The sequence below is a fragment of the Vanellus vanellus genome, assembly GCF_965231255.1.
Source record: "Vanellus vanellus genome assembly, chromosome: 8".
Taxonomy (NCBI): domain Eukaryota; kingdom Metazoa; phylum Chordata; class Aves; order Charadriiformes; family Charadriidae; genus Vanellus; species Vanellus vanellus.
This window is the reverse complement of record NC_138913.1, coordinates 12295670-12310967: the sequence shown is the minus strand read 5'-3', so window position 1 is coordinate 12310967 and position 15298 is coordinate 12295670. Positions and strand designations below refer to the sequence as shown.

General features: G+C 38.3%; 1 protein-coding gene across 1 annotated transcript in view; it reads left to right on the top strand.

The window, feature by feature from the left end:
* Positions 1–15298, top strand: part of ARMC9 (armadillo repeat containing 9) — a gene marked incomplete at its 5' end in the record, with an annotated part of 68063 nt that overhangs the window by 15392 nt on the left and 37373 nt on the right. The window contains 3 exon segments of the mRNA XM_082487443.1: positions 279–377; positions 7910–7945; positions 14349–14383. Of these exon segments, the coding sequence (XP_082343569.1) occupies positions 279–377; positions 7910–7945; positions 14349–14383 (170 nt within the window).

Here is a 15298-nt window from a genome sequence, read left to right as displayed (position 1 = left end):
CAAACTCCATTTTTCTTCTAGACTCTCTGAAAGTGTTTAGCATTAGTCTTGTGAATAGCATAACTGTTCCCAGATGAAAAGAGTTTACAGTTTTCTTAATTTCTGAACAGAACTGTAGTTGCAGTATATACCTCGTGCTTGCATCGATGAGTCTCGGGTGTATGATTTCTTGCTCTCTTTAAAACAAAAAATCCAAGCTTTGGTATAGAAACACTTGTCTGGTAGAAAGTATAAGTTTTGTGTAATCCTGTGCTCTCCTTATGTTTCCTAATTTTTAGATCACACCAGAGTATCTTCAAAGTGTTTGTGTTCGCTTGTTTAGCAATCAGATGAGACAAAGTGTAGCACATAGCATTGACTTCACAAGGCCTGGAACTGTAAGTATTAATGTTTGGGTTTTTTACAGTAACTATCTCAAAAGACAATACCACTTAAGCTGTATATCTATCAATGAATGTGAGATAGTAAAGGCAAAACATAATTTGTCCAAGCTTGTGTAAGAATATAGCAATGCATAAGGATTTGTTGATCTCAAATGCTGGTGAATGACATGGTTATGCAGTCATAGCTGCACAAATGTGATTAATTCTGTTGTTATGACGACAGTAAGCTGTGTATCTGTTAAAATGCTTGCTGAATGTTTAAAAAAAAACAACCCAAACCCAATATCCTGAGTGTGGTTTGATAGCACATCTTAGCCAATTTAATTTAGCTAAAAAGTGGTGGTGGTGTTGCTCAGCTCTGGACACGTGCTGTGTTCCTTTCTGCTGTCAGCAATGTTTCTGTAACCCTAGAGTGATTTGGCTTAGCCAGATAAAGGAGAAGCATCAGACAGGATCATGAGAACAAATGGAGAAAAGAGGAGGAAGGGAGGACTTCCCTTTTTTGTAAGAGCTATTTTTTTGATGAGCAGTTAGATGACACACCAAAGCCACCTTGTGGATTTATGTGATGGGCTTTAACCCCGTATCTAAGAATCTTTGATCTTATTGATAAGCAGCTCAGGATGCCTAGGGTTTTTTTCTTCCCACTCCACCAGCCTCCTATTCCTTTTCAGATGGCTGCAGTATACTGAGCTGCTTATGCCTATTAATGTTCTGCTCGATCTCTTCTGCCTAAATGAAGAGGGAGCTTTTTTCCCCAGCAACAGAACCAGCCTAGGATAGTTTCTCGTGTCTGTGAAACTGTGCCTGGGGGTGTGAAATTTTAAATGACTTAATGATAGTGTAAGAGCTGTCCAGTGGTACAGCCTTTTTTAGTACCTAGCTTGTTCAAAATTTTCAAATAAACATTAACATTAAGACATTTTAATATTAAAATATTGTGTGCCACTGCTTTACAAAGACAAGCCAAAGTCATTAACTGTGGTTATTATTTTTGCCATGGCAAACATTCATGTATACTTAACTTTGTAGTAGGAGAGCTCTGTGAAGCGTCAAAGGAAAAGCAGAAGAAAATAAGGTTCTTGCTCGTTATTCCAGCCAAAGTTTTTAACAACAATGACGCTATGGGTACATTTTGTTCCTCCTGAAAATCTGTTACAGAAAGATGAGGAGATAATAAAAATGTTCCCTTTTCTATGTGCTAATATTTTCAGAGATAAATATTATTCCTCATTGCTCTTCAAGCTGTTTTAAATGCCCTCACTTCCCTGTTAATGGTCAGAACTCCTTTCTCTCACTTGCCATGTATTTAGGAGGTGCACTCCTGGCAGCTTTTGCAGGCTGCATATCTCAGGGTTTCAGCAAGGAACCAGGATCTCTGTCTGCTACCTCAACATTAGGGGCTCTCTGTAACTCCTCCTCTTTCCTCAGATTTACACCGTGTCCATGGTGCATGGTTATGCCATCTCCCACCCCATAATATACACCCCCCCCCCCCCAATCTTTCTTCTAACCAACAATGTTCAGAGGTCTTTCCTCTTTCCTCGACAACGGCTTTCCGAGACAATGCTTTATGTACCCCAGTAGTCTTCTGCATTTTTGCCATCTGATGTTGGGATTGCGTGTGCCTCCCAGCTCCCCTTCCCTGTACTGAGAGCTCCCATTCTGCACAGCCACATGACCTCTTCTATCAGTTCCTGCTCTCTGCTTGCATCAAGGCTTCTCTTTCTCCTATACTTTCAAGATGCTCCATTTGCTCAGTGTTTTACTCTTATTTTTTCTTTTCTATCATAAGTTGATCCTCTGATCTCTTAAACCCTTTTGGGAAGGGGGCAGAGGGAAGAGTGTCATCCTTATGCAAGGTGCTGATTTGTTTCTTTGTCTGCTCTGCAGAGTGCAGAGGTGGCCGAAGCTGTGTCTTCACTGATAAACAGTGGGTGGATTATTGCTAGGCTGCATGTCTTTCTGTACCTCTATCGCATATGCTATTTTAGCATAAACTTCTGTCCTTGTATGGGTTAGCGTTTAGGTATCGATATCTGTTTCCTACTTTTAAGAATTTTAAGAACAATAAGTGATCATTGAAGGAGTGGGTAAGCAGCAGAGTATAAACACAGTATTTCAGCCAGAATCTCTGTCACTGGATAGGTAGGCAGTTACCATTTACCAGGAGTGGTTGATGCTTGGCTGCTCTTCCAGGACAGATTAGGTGACCGCTCAAAATCTCTTGCAGCCATACGTTCTGTTTCTTTCTACTAAAAGATGTTCAACTGTGACATGGTTGTTGATCTTATGCATCATGTTTATTTACTCTTGCTTCTCTAAAAGTGTCTCTAAAAATATTTCTGCTCCAGAAGGGCCTTTTCCACTATACTTATGCCAGTATGGCCACTTTAGCAGAGTCTCCAGCTATGTGGGTAGGTCAGAGAAAGAGGATTTGTTGGTGGTGGATTTTTTCCCCTCCTGGAAGTAAATTCTTGCCTCCCTCCTGTCCCAATTTAGCTAGGTTAAGCTGAGTAAAGCTGTGTTCTTCTGGCACAGTTGTATCTATTTTTATACCAGGCTTTACTAACATAACTATTTCTGTGTGACTTTATGGCTCCTTTACCCACACTATTTGAGGTAGTTGCTCTGCCAGAAAAGCTTTCTAGTGAAGGACCAGAACAGCTATAGCAAGTGTTTCTGTTTAGATCAAGGGTTTCTCAACTGGTTTAGGTCACTCCTTGACAGTGAGGTTATGGTAGCTACTGTGGTTGAAATCTAATGTTGTTTCTATAAGCAGACCCACGCACTCAGGCTGTCTGAGGCATTAGCTGAGTTTTGGAAGGCTAATCACAGTCTTTTCTTGTAGACCTTGACTGCATCCTTTTCTCCACACTTGATCGTATTTTCTTCTTTATTTCCCATGTAGAGAGTTCTGGTTTGATTTATTACACGAACAGCAAACATGTAGAAGCACAAATAAGTATAATATATATATAAATATATATACTTTATATAGCCCATCTTCTGAGAAGAAAAATGAGACTTCTTCCTCATAACCCCAAAATATTTCTAACCGCTCCCTGACTCTGTTGATCCAGGAAGCCAGATGACATGGACTAAAAAACAAATTCTGACCGTTTGCCACTAGGTCACTAAGGCATCCCATTATTTTTTCTTCAAGGATTCCAAATACCTCATTGTTATATGCTTAGATGTTATTGTTCTATCCTTAAGTGGTTTCAGGTTTTCACATAAGTTTTGGAATAAAGCTGGAGGCATCATGACCCAGACTAAGTAGTAGCATGAGTCTGCAGCATCTGTGCTGGATTTGTGTTGCAAGGTCCCTTCACTTTTTGCTCATAACTAATTAGAGACATTAGAGTGTGGTCTTCCCGGCTACTCCGCTTCACAAAACTCCTGCTGTAAGGGGCAGTCTCCTGTATAACTGTAGAGGGAAGAGACTAGCAGAGGGGCAACTCCTTTGCTTATCCTTACCATTAAGTCACTGTATAGGCAAGATAAGTGAGACGTTAAAAAATAAAAAAGCCACTGCCTAAAGACTTTTGGCAGGCATTAAATGTGGTGGCTTGGGGTTTTTTTCCCCCCACTTTGCCTTGAGTATTCAGGATTTGACCCTATCTCATGGACATCACCAATGTCAGGACCAGTCCCTTAAATAAATTAGTTTTGGCAGATCAGTATCTCTAAATAGATGAGCAGAAAAGAATATCATTAGCAAGAAAATTACTTTTTTGTTGTACTGACATGCAGCCTTAAGTTTCTACTGCTTTTACTTAGGGGATGAGTGGATGTGCATTACGTAGTTTGGAAAGAGGAGGTGCTTGAGTTCAGTCAGCAATACTGGGACAATCCAGGTTTGGGAACAGGTTCTGACAGCAGAAAATGCTAAAGCTGCATCATGCCCTGAGATGTGTACTTGAGCTCTACAGTATATTCTGTTAAATCAGCTACACTACATTGGTAGTTTTAAATTATACTGGGGAGGAGGACTATACCAGTGCTATAACCAAAATGAAGTATTGCCCAAGAAAATTAAAGAGTATGCCTTGGATTATATCCTTGGTAGTATTATTTGTCTGCAAACTTGATTTTGTTCCCAGTGCATTGTACTCTGTGCTCAATTTTTAATGTCAGGAAAATAGTATTGTGTAATATAAAGCCTTGAGGTCTCAGGCTTTGAAATTACAATAAAGGTAGCATGTGTCACTAATGTGTGCTGTTATTGTACAAACATCAGCATCCTGGTTTGCCCCCCTGCTGTGGTGAAAGGCCTGTCCTTTCATACTGGAAGAAATTCGTATTGGGAGGACAAATCCCAGAACAAGTCTTTCTTACCAAACTGGCTTTAAGACCTGAGGCAATGACGTCTCTTAACCAAAGAACTTTCCCAGTGTAATCGTACCCGTAAAATCTTAGTTAGCAAGGGCTTCTGGTGTTGGCTGTTGCTTTGTGCTCTCTGGTAAGCTGGCTTGGATCTCATTCTTTCGCAGAGCAACTTCATGCCTCTTGCCAGCTCTGTGACCTCCCGGGTCAGCTTGTGAGCCCGATCTACAATCCATTAACAGGATGCATCTGCTGCATGTAGTGGGAGAGAGGCCACACTACTGTGTTACAGTTGGGAGATGTTTCCAAGGCTTCTCTAAAGCCCTGTTGTACTAGAAGGCTTTTTTCTTAGCTGCAGTTGAACATTATCGCCATCTTCTATCATGTAATTTGACATGTGTGATCCTGAATTGGGAGATAAGAAATCTAAGTGAATTGTCAGACCAAAAGGTCTGGATCTAAGAATAGGAGGTCAGAGCACCAGGTCTGACAAGTTCAGGAAACATTCATTTGGAGATTTAATCAGGTTCCTGAGTTTCTAATGTTTATTTAGACAGGGAACTGATGTGAGTAGTGGTGGGTAAGTTGGAAAAGAGTAGTTTTAAATACAGTGAACTATCATAGTCCCTTATATCTTTAATACTGTTAAGATAACTTAAGTCTTAAGTTGTACTATTTTTTCTTTTCTTTTTTTTTCTTTCTAATAGTGATTTCTCTGGTGGGTAGAAAGCGTGGGTTGTAGTTTTCTTGATGCCTGCAATTTTCTGTTTAATACACATCATGAAGCTGAGAGCATTCTGTTGCTTTATCGCTGGAGTGCTGTATATTCCTTCCCCATTCAAAGTAGCTCTTAAGCATAGGCTTTAATCTTAAACCCATGAATAGATTTTCTGATTCAAGTAAGATGTACACCTTCCTGGAATTTCTTGGATTAGGGATAATGTAATAAGATTCTCTAAACGTTGGATTAAAGGGAAAACAGGAACTGCTTCTTCAGATGCACAGACTCTGTCAATAGTCAAGGTGTGTGTTAACCACTGGAGAATCTTTCTGTGACTAGAAAGCTGTATAGTTGTTTGCATATATTGCTCCTGTGTCATGGAATAGAATAAATGCCCATTATGTTTTTACTGTTATTAAGTCTGATTATATTTACCTGTAGCTACAATTAGTTGAATTAATGTCTCTTGCAAGTTTTAGGTCTCTTTTGGCACAATTCTTGAAGCTGTGGAAAACTTTTTTTTTTTATTTGCTGGTCTGTGTTTTTTTCCCCTCAAACATGCTTTTTACTGCAAATGTGAACATGCCATCAAGCTGTAATAGTTGGTGGCAGATACTGTGTTTCTTATTTGTGAAAGAATTTTCTGCACCAGGAGACCATTTGAAACCTAGGAGACAGAGTAAGAGAAGTTGTTTTTTTAGTAACTCTGAACCATTCAGAGTGCGTTCACCAAGCATTATGTGGATGTATGCTCTTTCATTTAAAAATAATGTGCACACTACAGCAAACAGCATCTACCCTACACAAGCTTTTCTTAAATAAAATATATCAGTCTTCTCCATCCCTGTCCATGGGATGACTCTTATATGTTACCACTTATATATGGTAAAGAAGAAGCAAAACTACCTCTTTATGTAAGCAAAGAGAATTTCTTTTTTTCTGCTTGTATGGTATATGATGGCTTTTTCACAAGTTGCTACAGGTGATACAACTGGGTTTTTTGTTTGCATAAATTCCTCATCTCTAAAGGTAAGGTGCTGACATCATTTGAGGTCTCCACAAACTTTTCCTGTTATTGTCCTCAAATCATAGAATAGCCCAGGTTGGAAGGGACCCTGAAAGGTCGCCTGGTCCAACCAACCTTTTGTGGTTTCCTTTTATAGTGAAACTTTCTGTTGTTGTCATCTTTGTCTTGGTGCCTACATACATTTTCAGTGGCTCAGATCAAGCATGTGTTGAAATGTCCTCTGATCATCATACAGGTTATCTCCTGGTTTATTTTGCTTACTTATTGATCTCTATCGATGTTGTCCTTTGTCTTTAATTTTAAAATGTCTTCACCAGGAACTGTCTGTATGTGTGTACAGCACTGCGAAAGTTAAAATATTCATTCGCATAGGGAATTGTGAGTGTGATGGTAATAAAAAGAATAATGTCAGATTCTTAAAATTTGTTAACGAATAAAAAGAACTTTATTTGCTGCTCACAGTGAAGAGTGGCAAGTCTCTTATACCCTCTGCTTAAGTCCGTATGTGTCTGTTAAAGAGGAACCTGATAAATACACTGTTTATGTGCCTGTTCATTTGCACAAATATGTCCTCTAAAGTATTGGCAGGTTTGCACAAAAAGACTAGAAGCAGAATAATTAATGTCGGTCTTATTTCATTGTGTTGAATGGTGTACTTTTTTATTTTGAATTAAGAGTATTCTTTTTAGATACAACACTCTTCTAAGTTAAATACTTCAGTCTAATTAAAGAGAATGTGGCAGATCTTGTAGTAAACTACTCAGACCATGAATTATCACCATTTTTTGTTTTAGTAAGTATATCTTAGGTTTCCTTCCAGAGACTTTTTCTTTATCCTTGGAGCCTTTGGGGATGAGGAATTGATAACATTGCTGAAACACCTTAAGCTGGCTGTCTCAGCTTTCACTGTGTGCTGGTGAGCAACTCCAACCAAAGCAAGTATGGAGAATGCTTGCAGCTGCTTTCTCAGAAGCTGAGGTCTTCTGATCTATATGATGTTCATCAGTATCTCTCTCTTAGCTGCTTCAGTGTAGTGAACAATAGAAGCCATATATTCTCTTAAGTTTGCTTGGTACGTAGCTATTCTAACTGACAGTTATAACAGAATAATGTGCAGACTGGTATGTTTGCCAGGTGTTGAAAGGAGAACTTTGAATGTAAATATATCACAAGAGAGACACACTGATTTCAGTCCTAAAAAATACAAGTACGTGGATTGGAAGAAGGTGCTTATTCTTTTTTTTCTTTTTTTTTTTCCAAAGCTAATAGTCTGTTAATTTTTAGTTAATTTTGATTTGTTGGTTTGGTTTTTGGTTGGTTTTCTTTGGTTGGTTGGTTTTTGGTTTTGGTTTTTTTTTTTTTAGAACTGTGCATTTCTCTGTGATTTATTTCTGTTAACTTGTTTTTTTAATCTTCTTTATTTTAATGTGTGCCTGTTTGCCCATAAAGGGATATTACTCTATGAGCCCTTGTGATGACGAATATGTAAGTGTCTATATCTTTATATCCTTTCACATTGCTTGCTGCAGTCTGTCATGGTCTATATTTCTCTTCATTTCACAATGTGTAACAATTTTCCATGCATTTTAACTTTTCATGACATTAACTGTATAGTTTATGAAGAGCCAAAAAATGTGGAAGGCTTGGAATTTTTGCATGGAGAACAGAAGTTCTGAGTAATCTTATGGCCTCATAATACACATACACAGCATGTCAACAAAAGCGCAGCTTTGTCCACAACTTTTACATTAAACACAGCTTCTCATAGCATGCAGAAAGCAATTGTTTCTTCACCATGAACATCACTATATGTAGCATATGTCTTTGAAGTGTGCCAACACCAGCTGATCCCACAACACCTTTGAGAAAGCAAATATTATTGCTTAAGATAATACAGCAAGTTAAGTTGTGCTTTTTAGAGGTGTCTTATTTTACATATTTGTATTTTTAATTTGTAAAGTGAAACTTTCTTTCTGTAGTAAAGATTATAAAATTGTTTCATACAATTAAAATGGATCCTCTTTCATTGAAAACTGAAAAAGCAAAACAGTATTCTGTGTACTGCCTGTGACTTCTGTAACCCAGATGGAAGTTTGTATTCTGGCAATATTACAAGTACACCATAAGTATCTAATTTTGCCCATAGTCAGTGCATTCTTTGCAAAGAGAGGAAATGAGTCTACTTCTAAGTAACTCAGTATGTAATCAATTCATAAAAGTGATTGACACAAATTCTGAAAAGTGTCAGTCATTAGTCTACTTTAAAATAATCCATATTTATATTTTTTTGCTTTCTTTGGGTGAAACAAGATTTCACCTTTCAAGAAAAACTGTGCTTTTTTTCAAATGTATTCCTCGCCTAGAATTACAGTAAACCCTGTGGGCACTCAACTTCCCACTTAAAGCAACATTTTGTTTTGAGAAATAGTCATAGAATTATTGAATGCAGTGAATTATTCCTTATGTGCTTCTTTTTATCTTGATGTAGAAAATACATTCACCTGTGTTAGAAGATCACCTGTAGCAAGCAACCTGTTCCTGTTGATGTGAATGGTCATAACGGCCACCTCTTGCTTGAATTTAGCCTTCTGTTCCCTCTCAGAATGTTCTGGTTTGAGATTGAGAAAAGTTTATTACAGAAGAGAAATTATGAATGCAATGATCTTTGTTGAAGAAAAGTTTTGCCCCTATGCAGGTGTAGCCTTAGTAACTTTATACGATGTAGAATGCAAAAACTTACAATGCAGAGTTGTTTATAAATTTTTTTAAAGCTATCTGACTCTGATGGTGAGATATTTCTTGAATACATAGATAGACTTCAGCCTCCCCTCACTGCTTATATATAGTATTTTATTCTTTTTCTGACATTTTGTCTTGTCATTACATTATCACATAGTATTACAGTGTGACTTTTCTATGTACGCTTCAGATGTCTTAGAGAACCTGTTTTATATGCCAAATGGAAAGTTTTCATAACAGCTTATCTCTGGTATAAGTTAGAAATAAAAAAATTAAAACATTTACAGATCTTCTTATGAAATAAATTTGCCTAGCTCCAGTAGACCTGCCAGGTTACACAAGCTCAGACTCTAACCCGTCACAGGCTGCATGTAGAAGTCTTGTTACCATTAGCATATAACAAATGAGCTCAACATAGATTTGTGAGTTCTAATGATCTGTACAAATTTGCTCAAACTTTGGTTTTACTCTACATATTCATCACATATCTATGATTACTAATTCTGAATCTGCATTGAATTTACACTGAATTCTTATAGCACGTTTTCAGAGTGGTAACTGAGGACAGAATCTGACTTTCAGCTTTAACCTTCAGTATATTATGAATATATACATCAAATAGCAAAGTGGAGTTGGTTTGAATACAGGGCTACAGTATTTGATAAAATCAATTGTGGTTTTGGCTTGCACATGAAATGCATCTGTTTTCTTTTATAAATATTGATTATTTTTTTTTCCTCTTTGAACTTTGTTTTATTCCATGCTGTTCATATTCATGCCTCGCTTCATTCAAAAATGAAGGGCTGCCATCTGTGGCTAATCTGCATTGTGACAGAATTACTTGACTTAAGATGGCACCTGGTTTGGCTTTGGCAAGAACCAACACAAACATAAGTCATACCCCATGATCCTACCAGAATGAGCTATGCTTGGGCTGTTGTTTTCTTCTGCTTGTTTCTTTTCCTTTCCTTAAGACACCTAATTTCTGCATGTGTTTCAGTTATGACAAATGGTACTGTCTCGAAATAGGTTTTGCATGAAAAGTATTTCGTTCAAGACTAAATCCATGAATGTTGGGAGTCATGTATTGCAGATGAGTCATGTATGCCCCATGTCCTTTACACTCTTTCATTCAATGGCAGTTTCAGCAATACTGTTACTCAAAAGCTTGAATTAGTATTTAACCTGTTCCAGAAAAGGTAAGACTGGGGAAAGAGGTTGGGAGAAAATGCTGCGGAAATAAATGCTTTTTAATCTAAGAAAACGGGTAGTAAAGAGAAGCTATGTAAACTTGGCTGATTGAAGCGTTGTCTGGTTGTTGACATGTTGGATGTGTAATGAGGAAGTTATTGTCAGCAGTGCCTTTGACTCTGTTCGCCTTTGTTTGTGGTCTTTGATTCATCACCTGGAGATGAAGATCATAGTGTTTCTACTAACCCGATAAGAATACTAAGAATTTACTTACTATAGAGTGCTTTGAGGGCTATGAAGGCACAGTGCTGATGGTTTTACTTTCCCTTGTCCAATTATCTAAAAGCAGCTGTTATATATAAGTTCCAACTTTCCTGCATCCAAAAACTCTCTCTCTCAAAAACACAGTACGGTTGGAGTTTTTGCACTATTGCCACAGAAATGACAAGATAACAGAATTCAGCTTTTAGATTTGAGTATGAACACCAGGAAAGAGAAGAACAGGTCTGTGAGGATCAAAAAACCCCAAAAGGCCGAAGTGGGTTATGTTCTGCCCACTTCCAGACTTCAATATTAATGTTTTACTCAGTTAAATGTATCCCCTTGTTCCTATAAATAATTTTAAAAGGCTTCATGTTTTTATGTGTATCTGCAACATAGAAGACCATTTTTAAAAGCATATGGCTAAAGTTTTGCAAAGAACTTGAATAGAGTTTTGTTATTAATTTGGTGGTAGGGCAGGTTTTTGTTCCCAGGAATCTCTTGCTTTTGCTTTCTGTGGTAGTAATGTTGAGAGGAGTGGAGGCTGGTTCAGCTGGCACTCCCACCAGAAGCAATGCATGTGGAAGTTTAGCTTTAGATCTTCTGTGTACAGAGATAGTGGTGAATACGATGACCTTTTCCCACTGGCTAGATTAGGTGTCTTAAATGAAGTAAGTGTGCTGATGTAAGTAAGCGCAAGAGCTGATTTGTAGGACCCAGCTGTATTTGAGGTGTGTTTTTCCTTTTGTTAAAGCTTATGCACAAGTCGAGAACTAGAGCTTAACACAGAATAGAATACTAAGCTGGGTAAATATCCAGAGATTGAGACATCTCAGGTCCCTACCAAACAGGAGAAACAAATACTACCTAATGAAACATGAAAGGAGATGCCGAGGCCGAAGTGTGTTTGCTTTTCTGATCAGAAAAGTGAGTGCTGGACAAGAAGGTTCTCCATCCCTATGGTCTGGCCCTCAGACCTCCAGTATAGCATCTGCCTCACCGTGTGGCGCCTTTCTGGTGTAGGTAGACAACAGAGCCAAGGTTCAACAAGGCCAAGTGCCGGGTCCTGCACTTGGGTCACAACAACCCCATGCAGCGCTACAGGCTTGGGGAAGAGTGGCTGGAGAGCTGCCCAGCAGAAAAGGACCTGGGGGTGTTGGTGGACAGCCAGCTGGATATGAGCCAGCAGTGTGCCCAGGTGGCCAAGAAGGCCAACAGCATCCTGGCCTTTATCAGGAATAGTGTGGCCAGGAGGACTAGGGAAGTCATTGTCCTACTGTACTTGGCACCGGTGAAGCTCCACCTCAAGTACTGTGTTCAGTTTTGGGCCCCTCACTACAAGAAAGACCTTGAGATTCTGGAGCGTGTCCAGAGAAGGGCAATGAATCTGGTGAGGGGTCTGGAGCCCAAGTCTTATGGGGAGCAGCTGAGGGAACTGGGGTGGTTTAGCCTGGAGAAAAGGAGGCTGATTGGGGAGACCTTATCGCTCTCTACAACTACCTGAAAGGAAGTTGTAGCGAGGTGGGGGTTGGTCTCTTCTCGTAAGTAACAGACAGTAGGACAAGAAGAAATGGCCTCAAGTTGCACCAGGAGAGGTTTAGATTGGATATTAGGAAAAATGTCTTCACAGAAAGGGTTATCAGACATTGGAACAGGTTGCCCGGGGAAGCGGTTGAGTCACCATGCCCTGGAGGTATTTAAAAGATGGGTAGACATGGTGCTTAGGCACTTGGTTTAGTGGTGGACTTGGCAGTGTTAGGTTAATGGTTGGACTTGATGATCTTAAAGGTCCCTTCCAACCTAGATGAATCTATGATTCTACAGCTTTGTCCTGCTTGTTCTGATTGATTTTTAAAAATCTGAATGTTTTTCTAATTTCTGTAGTTGGAAATTTATAAAAGCTTGCAAAATCTTACACTTGCCACATTTTTTTGTGTGGAAAGGCAGTGCATGTATCTTTACAAATTATATATCCTTTAGTTGGATTTTGATTGGAGCAAATGTTTTTCTAAAGCAGCAAAGAAGTGGTGGGTAAAAAGTACTTTGCTGAGGAGCAGAGAGCTTCTGCAAATGTACATTAATACATCTATTTACCTATAGTGACCTGCTCTTTTTCTTTTCTCACTACTGTTCTTTGCCTCACCTTCTCATCTGCAAAGGCTCTGTTATTTCCGTTGCTTTAACATACTGCAGTCACTTTCTTCCCCATTTTCTTTAGTGGAGGAGGGTGCTGAGGAAGTCAGCAAAAATGGTTTGTGATTTCATTGCACACTCCCAAGTACAAGATGATAGATTTTCACTGGGAAAATAGTTTTGTATAAACAAAAGTTAACTTTTTATATTTATCAAAAATGCTCAGGAAAATTAATACAAATAAATGAGGGGAAAACAGTTTAGATAGATATGATACTTTGAAAAACTTTTCTGTTGTGTAAAATAAACTATGATTTGAGAACTGCTGTCAAGACAGGTTAATTTTGAAGTGTATGACCTGTTAATTGTCTATTGTGTACAAGTCATTCATTGACTTAAACATAGTATAAAATGCTTTCCAATGTGCATATAAGCTTATTTCACATCTAAGAGAGCAGTTCCTTGTATTACGAATGATACCCATGAGGTAGTTTTCAAGAATATGTCAGCTGGTGTAATTCAGTATTCTCCATGGTATTTCATGCTTTTTGTCTCCTAGATCCCTCAGTTTTAAATCTGACAATAGACATTGATTATATAGCTCGCATTGAAAGAGGCTAGGTTAGAAGAGAAGACCGGTTTTAAAGACATAAGTGGTAATGAGAGATTTTTTAGAAAGTGAGTAGGGAGGTCAACACAAAGAGATGACACTGAATATTCTGCGAATATGGCACGTAGTTGACATCAGAATGCTTGATATGAAGCACTCTTATGCCAGAATTGCTGCTTCTTGGCTCACATGCAATTCGCTCTAGCAAAAAATATTTACTGAAGCAGACAACTTTTATGTGACGTTGATATTTTTAAGTTTGACTTGTGCAGCAGTGGTGGCTGTATATGCTCTATGTCACACTGCAGCAGAGAGGAAATATCCAGGCTTAAATTAAATTTATCCTGGGCAGAACCACTGAGAATGGCATGCTGTTCCATATCAGTTTTATCCATTGCTAGAATAAATAGACTTTTCTTTACGTATTAATAGTTATCTATTGGGATTTATATATTAATAGCTACAGGCACTCTGATAACATTAGTGTCAAAACAGAGAATTGTAGCAAATTTGGGTGCTGTAATACGTGGTATATCTCCAGGGGAATATTATTGCAGCTTTAAGGTACTAAAATTTTTTAAGTCAATAAATGTTTAACAAGGTCTTCATCTTCCTCAGGGGGGTTTGCATGGTAGTTTCTGGTTCCATTTTTTCCTTTTATTTTTTTTAATTCTTCAAGTATAGGTAACTTTTGTAGTATGACGGTGAAGATAACCTAGCCAGATCATAACAAAACAGGTTTTTACCTGGGAAACATTTAAAGGGAAAAGAAAGATAAACTTTGAAGTTTTCTCTTTCTTTAGGTGTGTTTCTAATTTGCAACATAGATTTTATAGGAAAATAACTGTAGAACCTCAGTGAAAGAATTCACTGTGGACCTCATTAGTAACATTGTTGGTGTGAAATTTGGACTAATCTGTTGTGATTTCTTTTTTGTTTCTCTTTCTGATCCAGGCTTCCACAATGTTAAGAGCATCTTTAGCCCCTGTGTAAGTATTTGTGGATGAGCTTCATTTATTTCGGTAGAGAGAAGGAAGAGGGGTTAGTAAACTGAAGTGCATTGCCAGTTGTCTGCAAATGAGAATCACTCATCCTCTTGTGTGCTTCCTCTGATCTCAGTGAACATTGTATGCAAATATTGTGTGATCTGTATTCTTCACTTGGGCAGGTTCAGTAACATCCTAATTTCAGCAGGATGTTGCTAATCCAGTAAATCTGCCACTCCACACCTGTGAGTTAGTTGCTGTATTTTCTTTACTGTTCCCGCGTAGTACAGTCCTGTAATTGGTTTGCTTCTCACGAATCCAGGAAAGGGGGGAATCAATAATGTGGGGGTTTGGGTGCTTCAAGTTAAATTTTTTTGTGACTGACTTAATAAATTTTGGCTTATAAAAGCAAATAGAGATGGTGAAAGTTTTATTACATTTTTGAGACACTGTTTTGGTCCTTATGTTATTTACAAGGTAATTAAAGGGACAATTATACATATAACATAAAATTTGCCTTGAAAAGTGGTAGGATAGGAAGATAGGAACAAAAATTGTTTAGTGGAATATATTTAAATATTAAAATAAAGCATTGACTGGAAGCAATTTTGTTAGTTGAAACTAATATTGCAGTGTTAAAACTCAAAATAGCAAGATAGTACTGGTGCATGGAAAGTGGTCCGGTATTAAGTTTTATGTTAAGCCAGCATAGTCCAGCATGTAAAAATCCATTCAGCCTACCGCCTTTGTTTTGGAGAAGACATTTCTGTGTGCATGAGGGCTTAGAGGTGAAGTTGGAGCTGCAGCTTGTTACTGTGACAGTTTATAACTGTGTGCTAAGAGCCACAAGCTGCTGCCTTCATGCTCTTGTGGTCCGCACAAGGCAGAGAAGGATGTCACTGTACTGGTTTGTGCCAC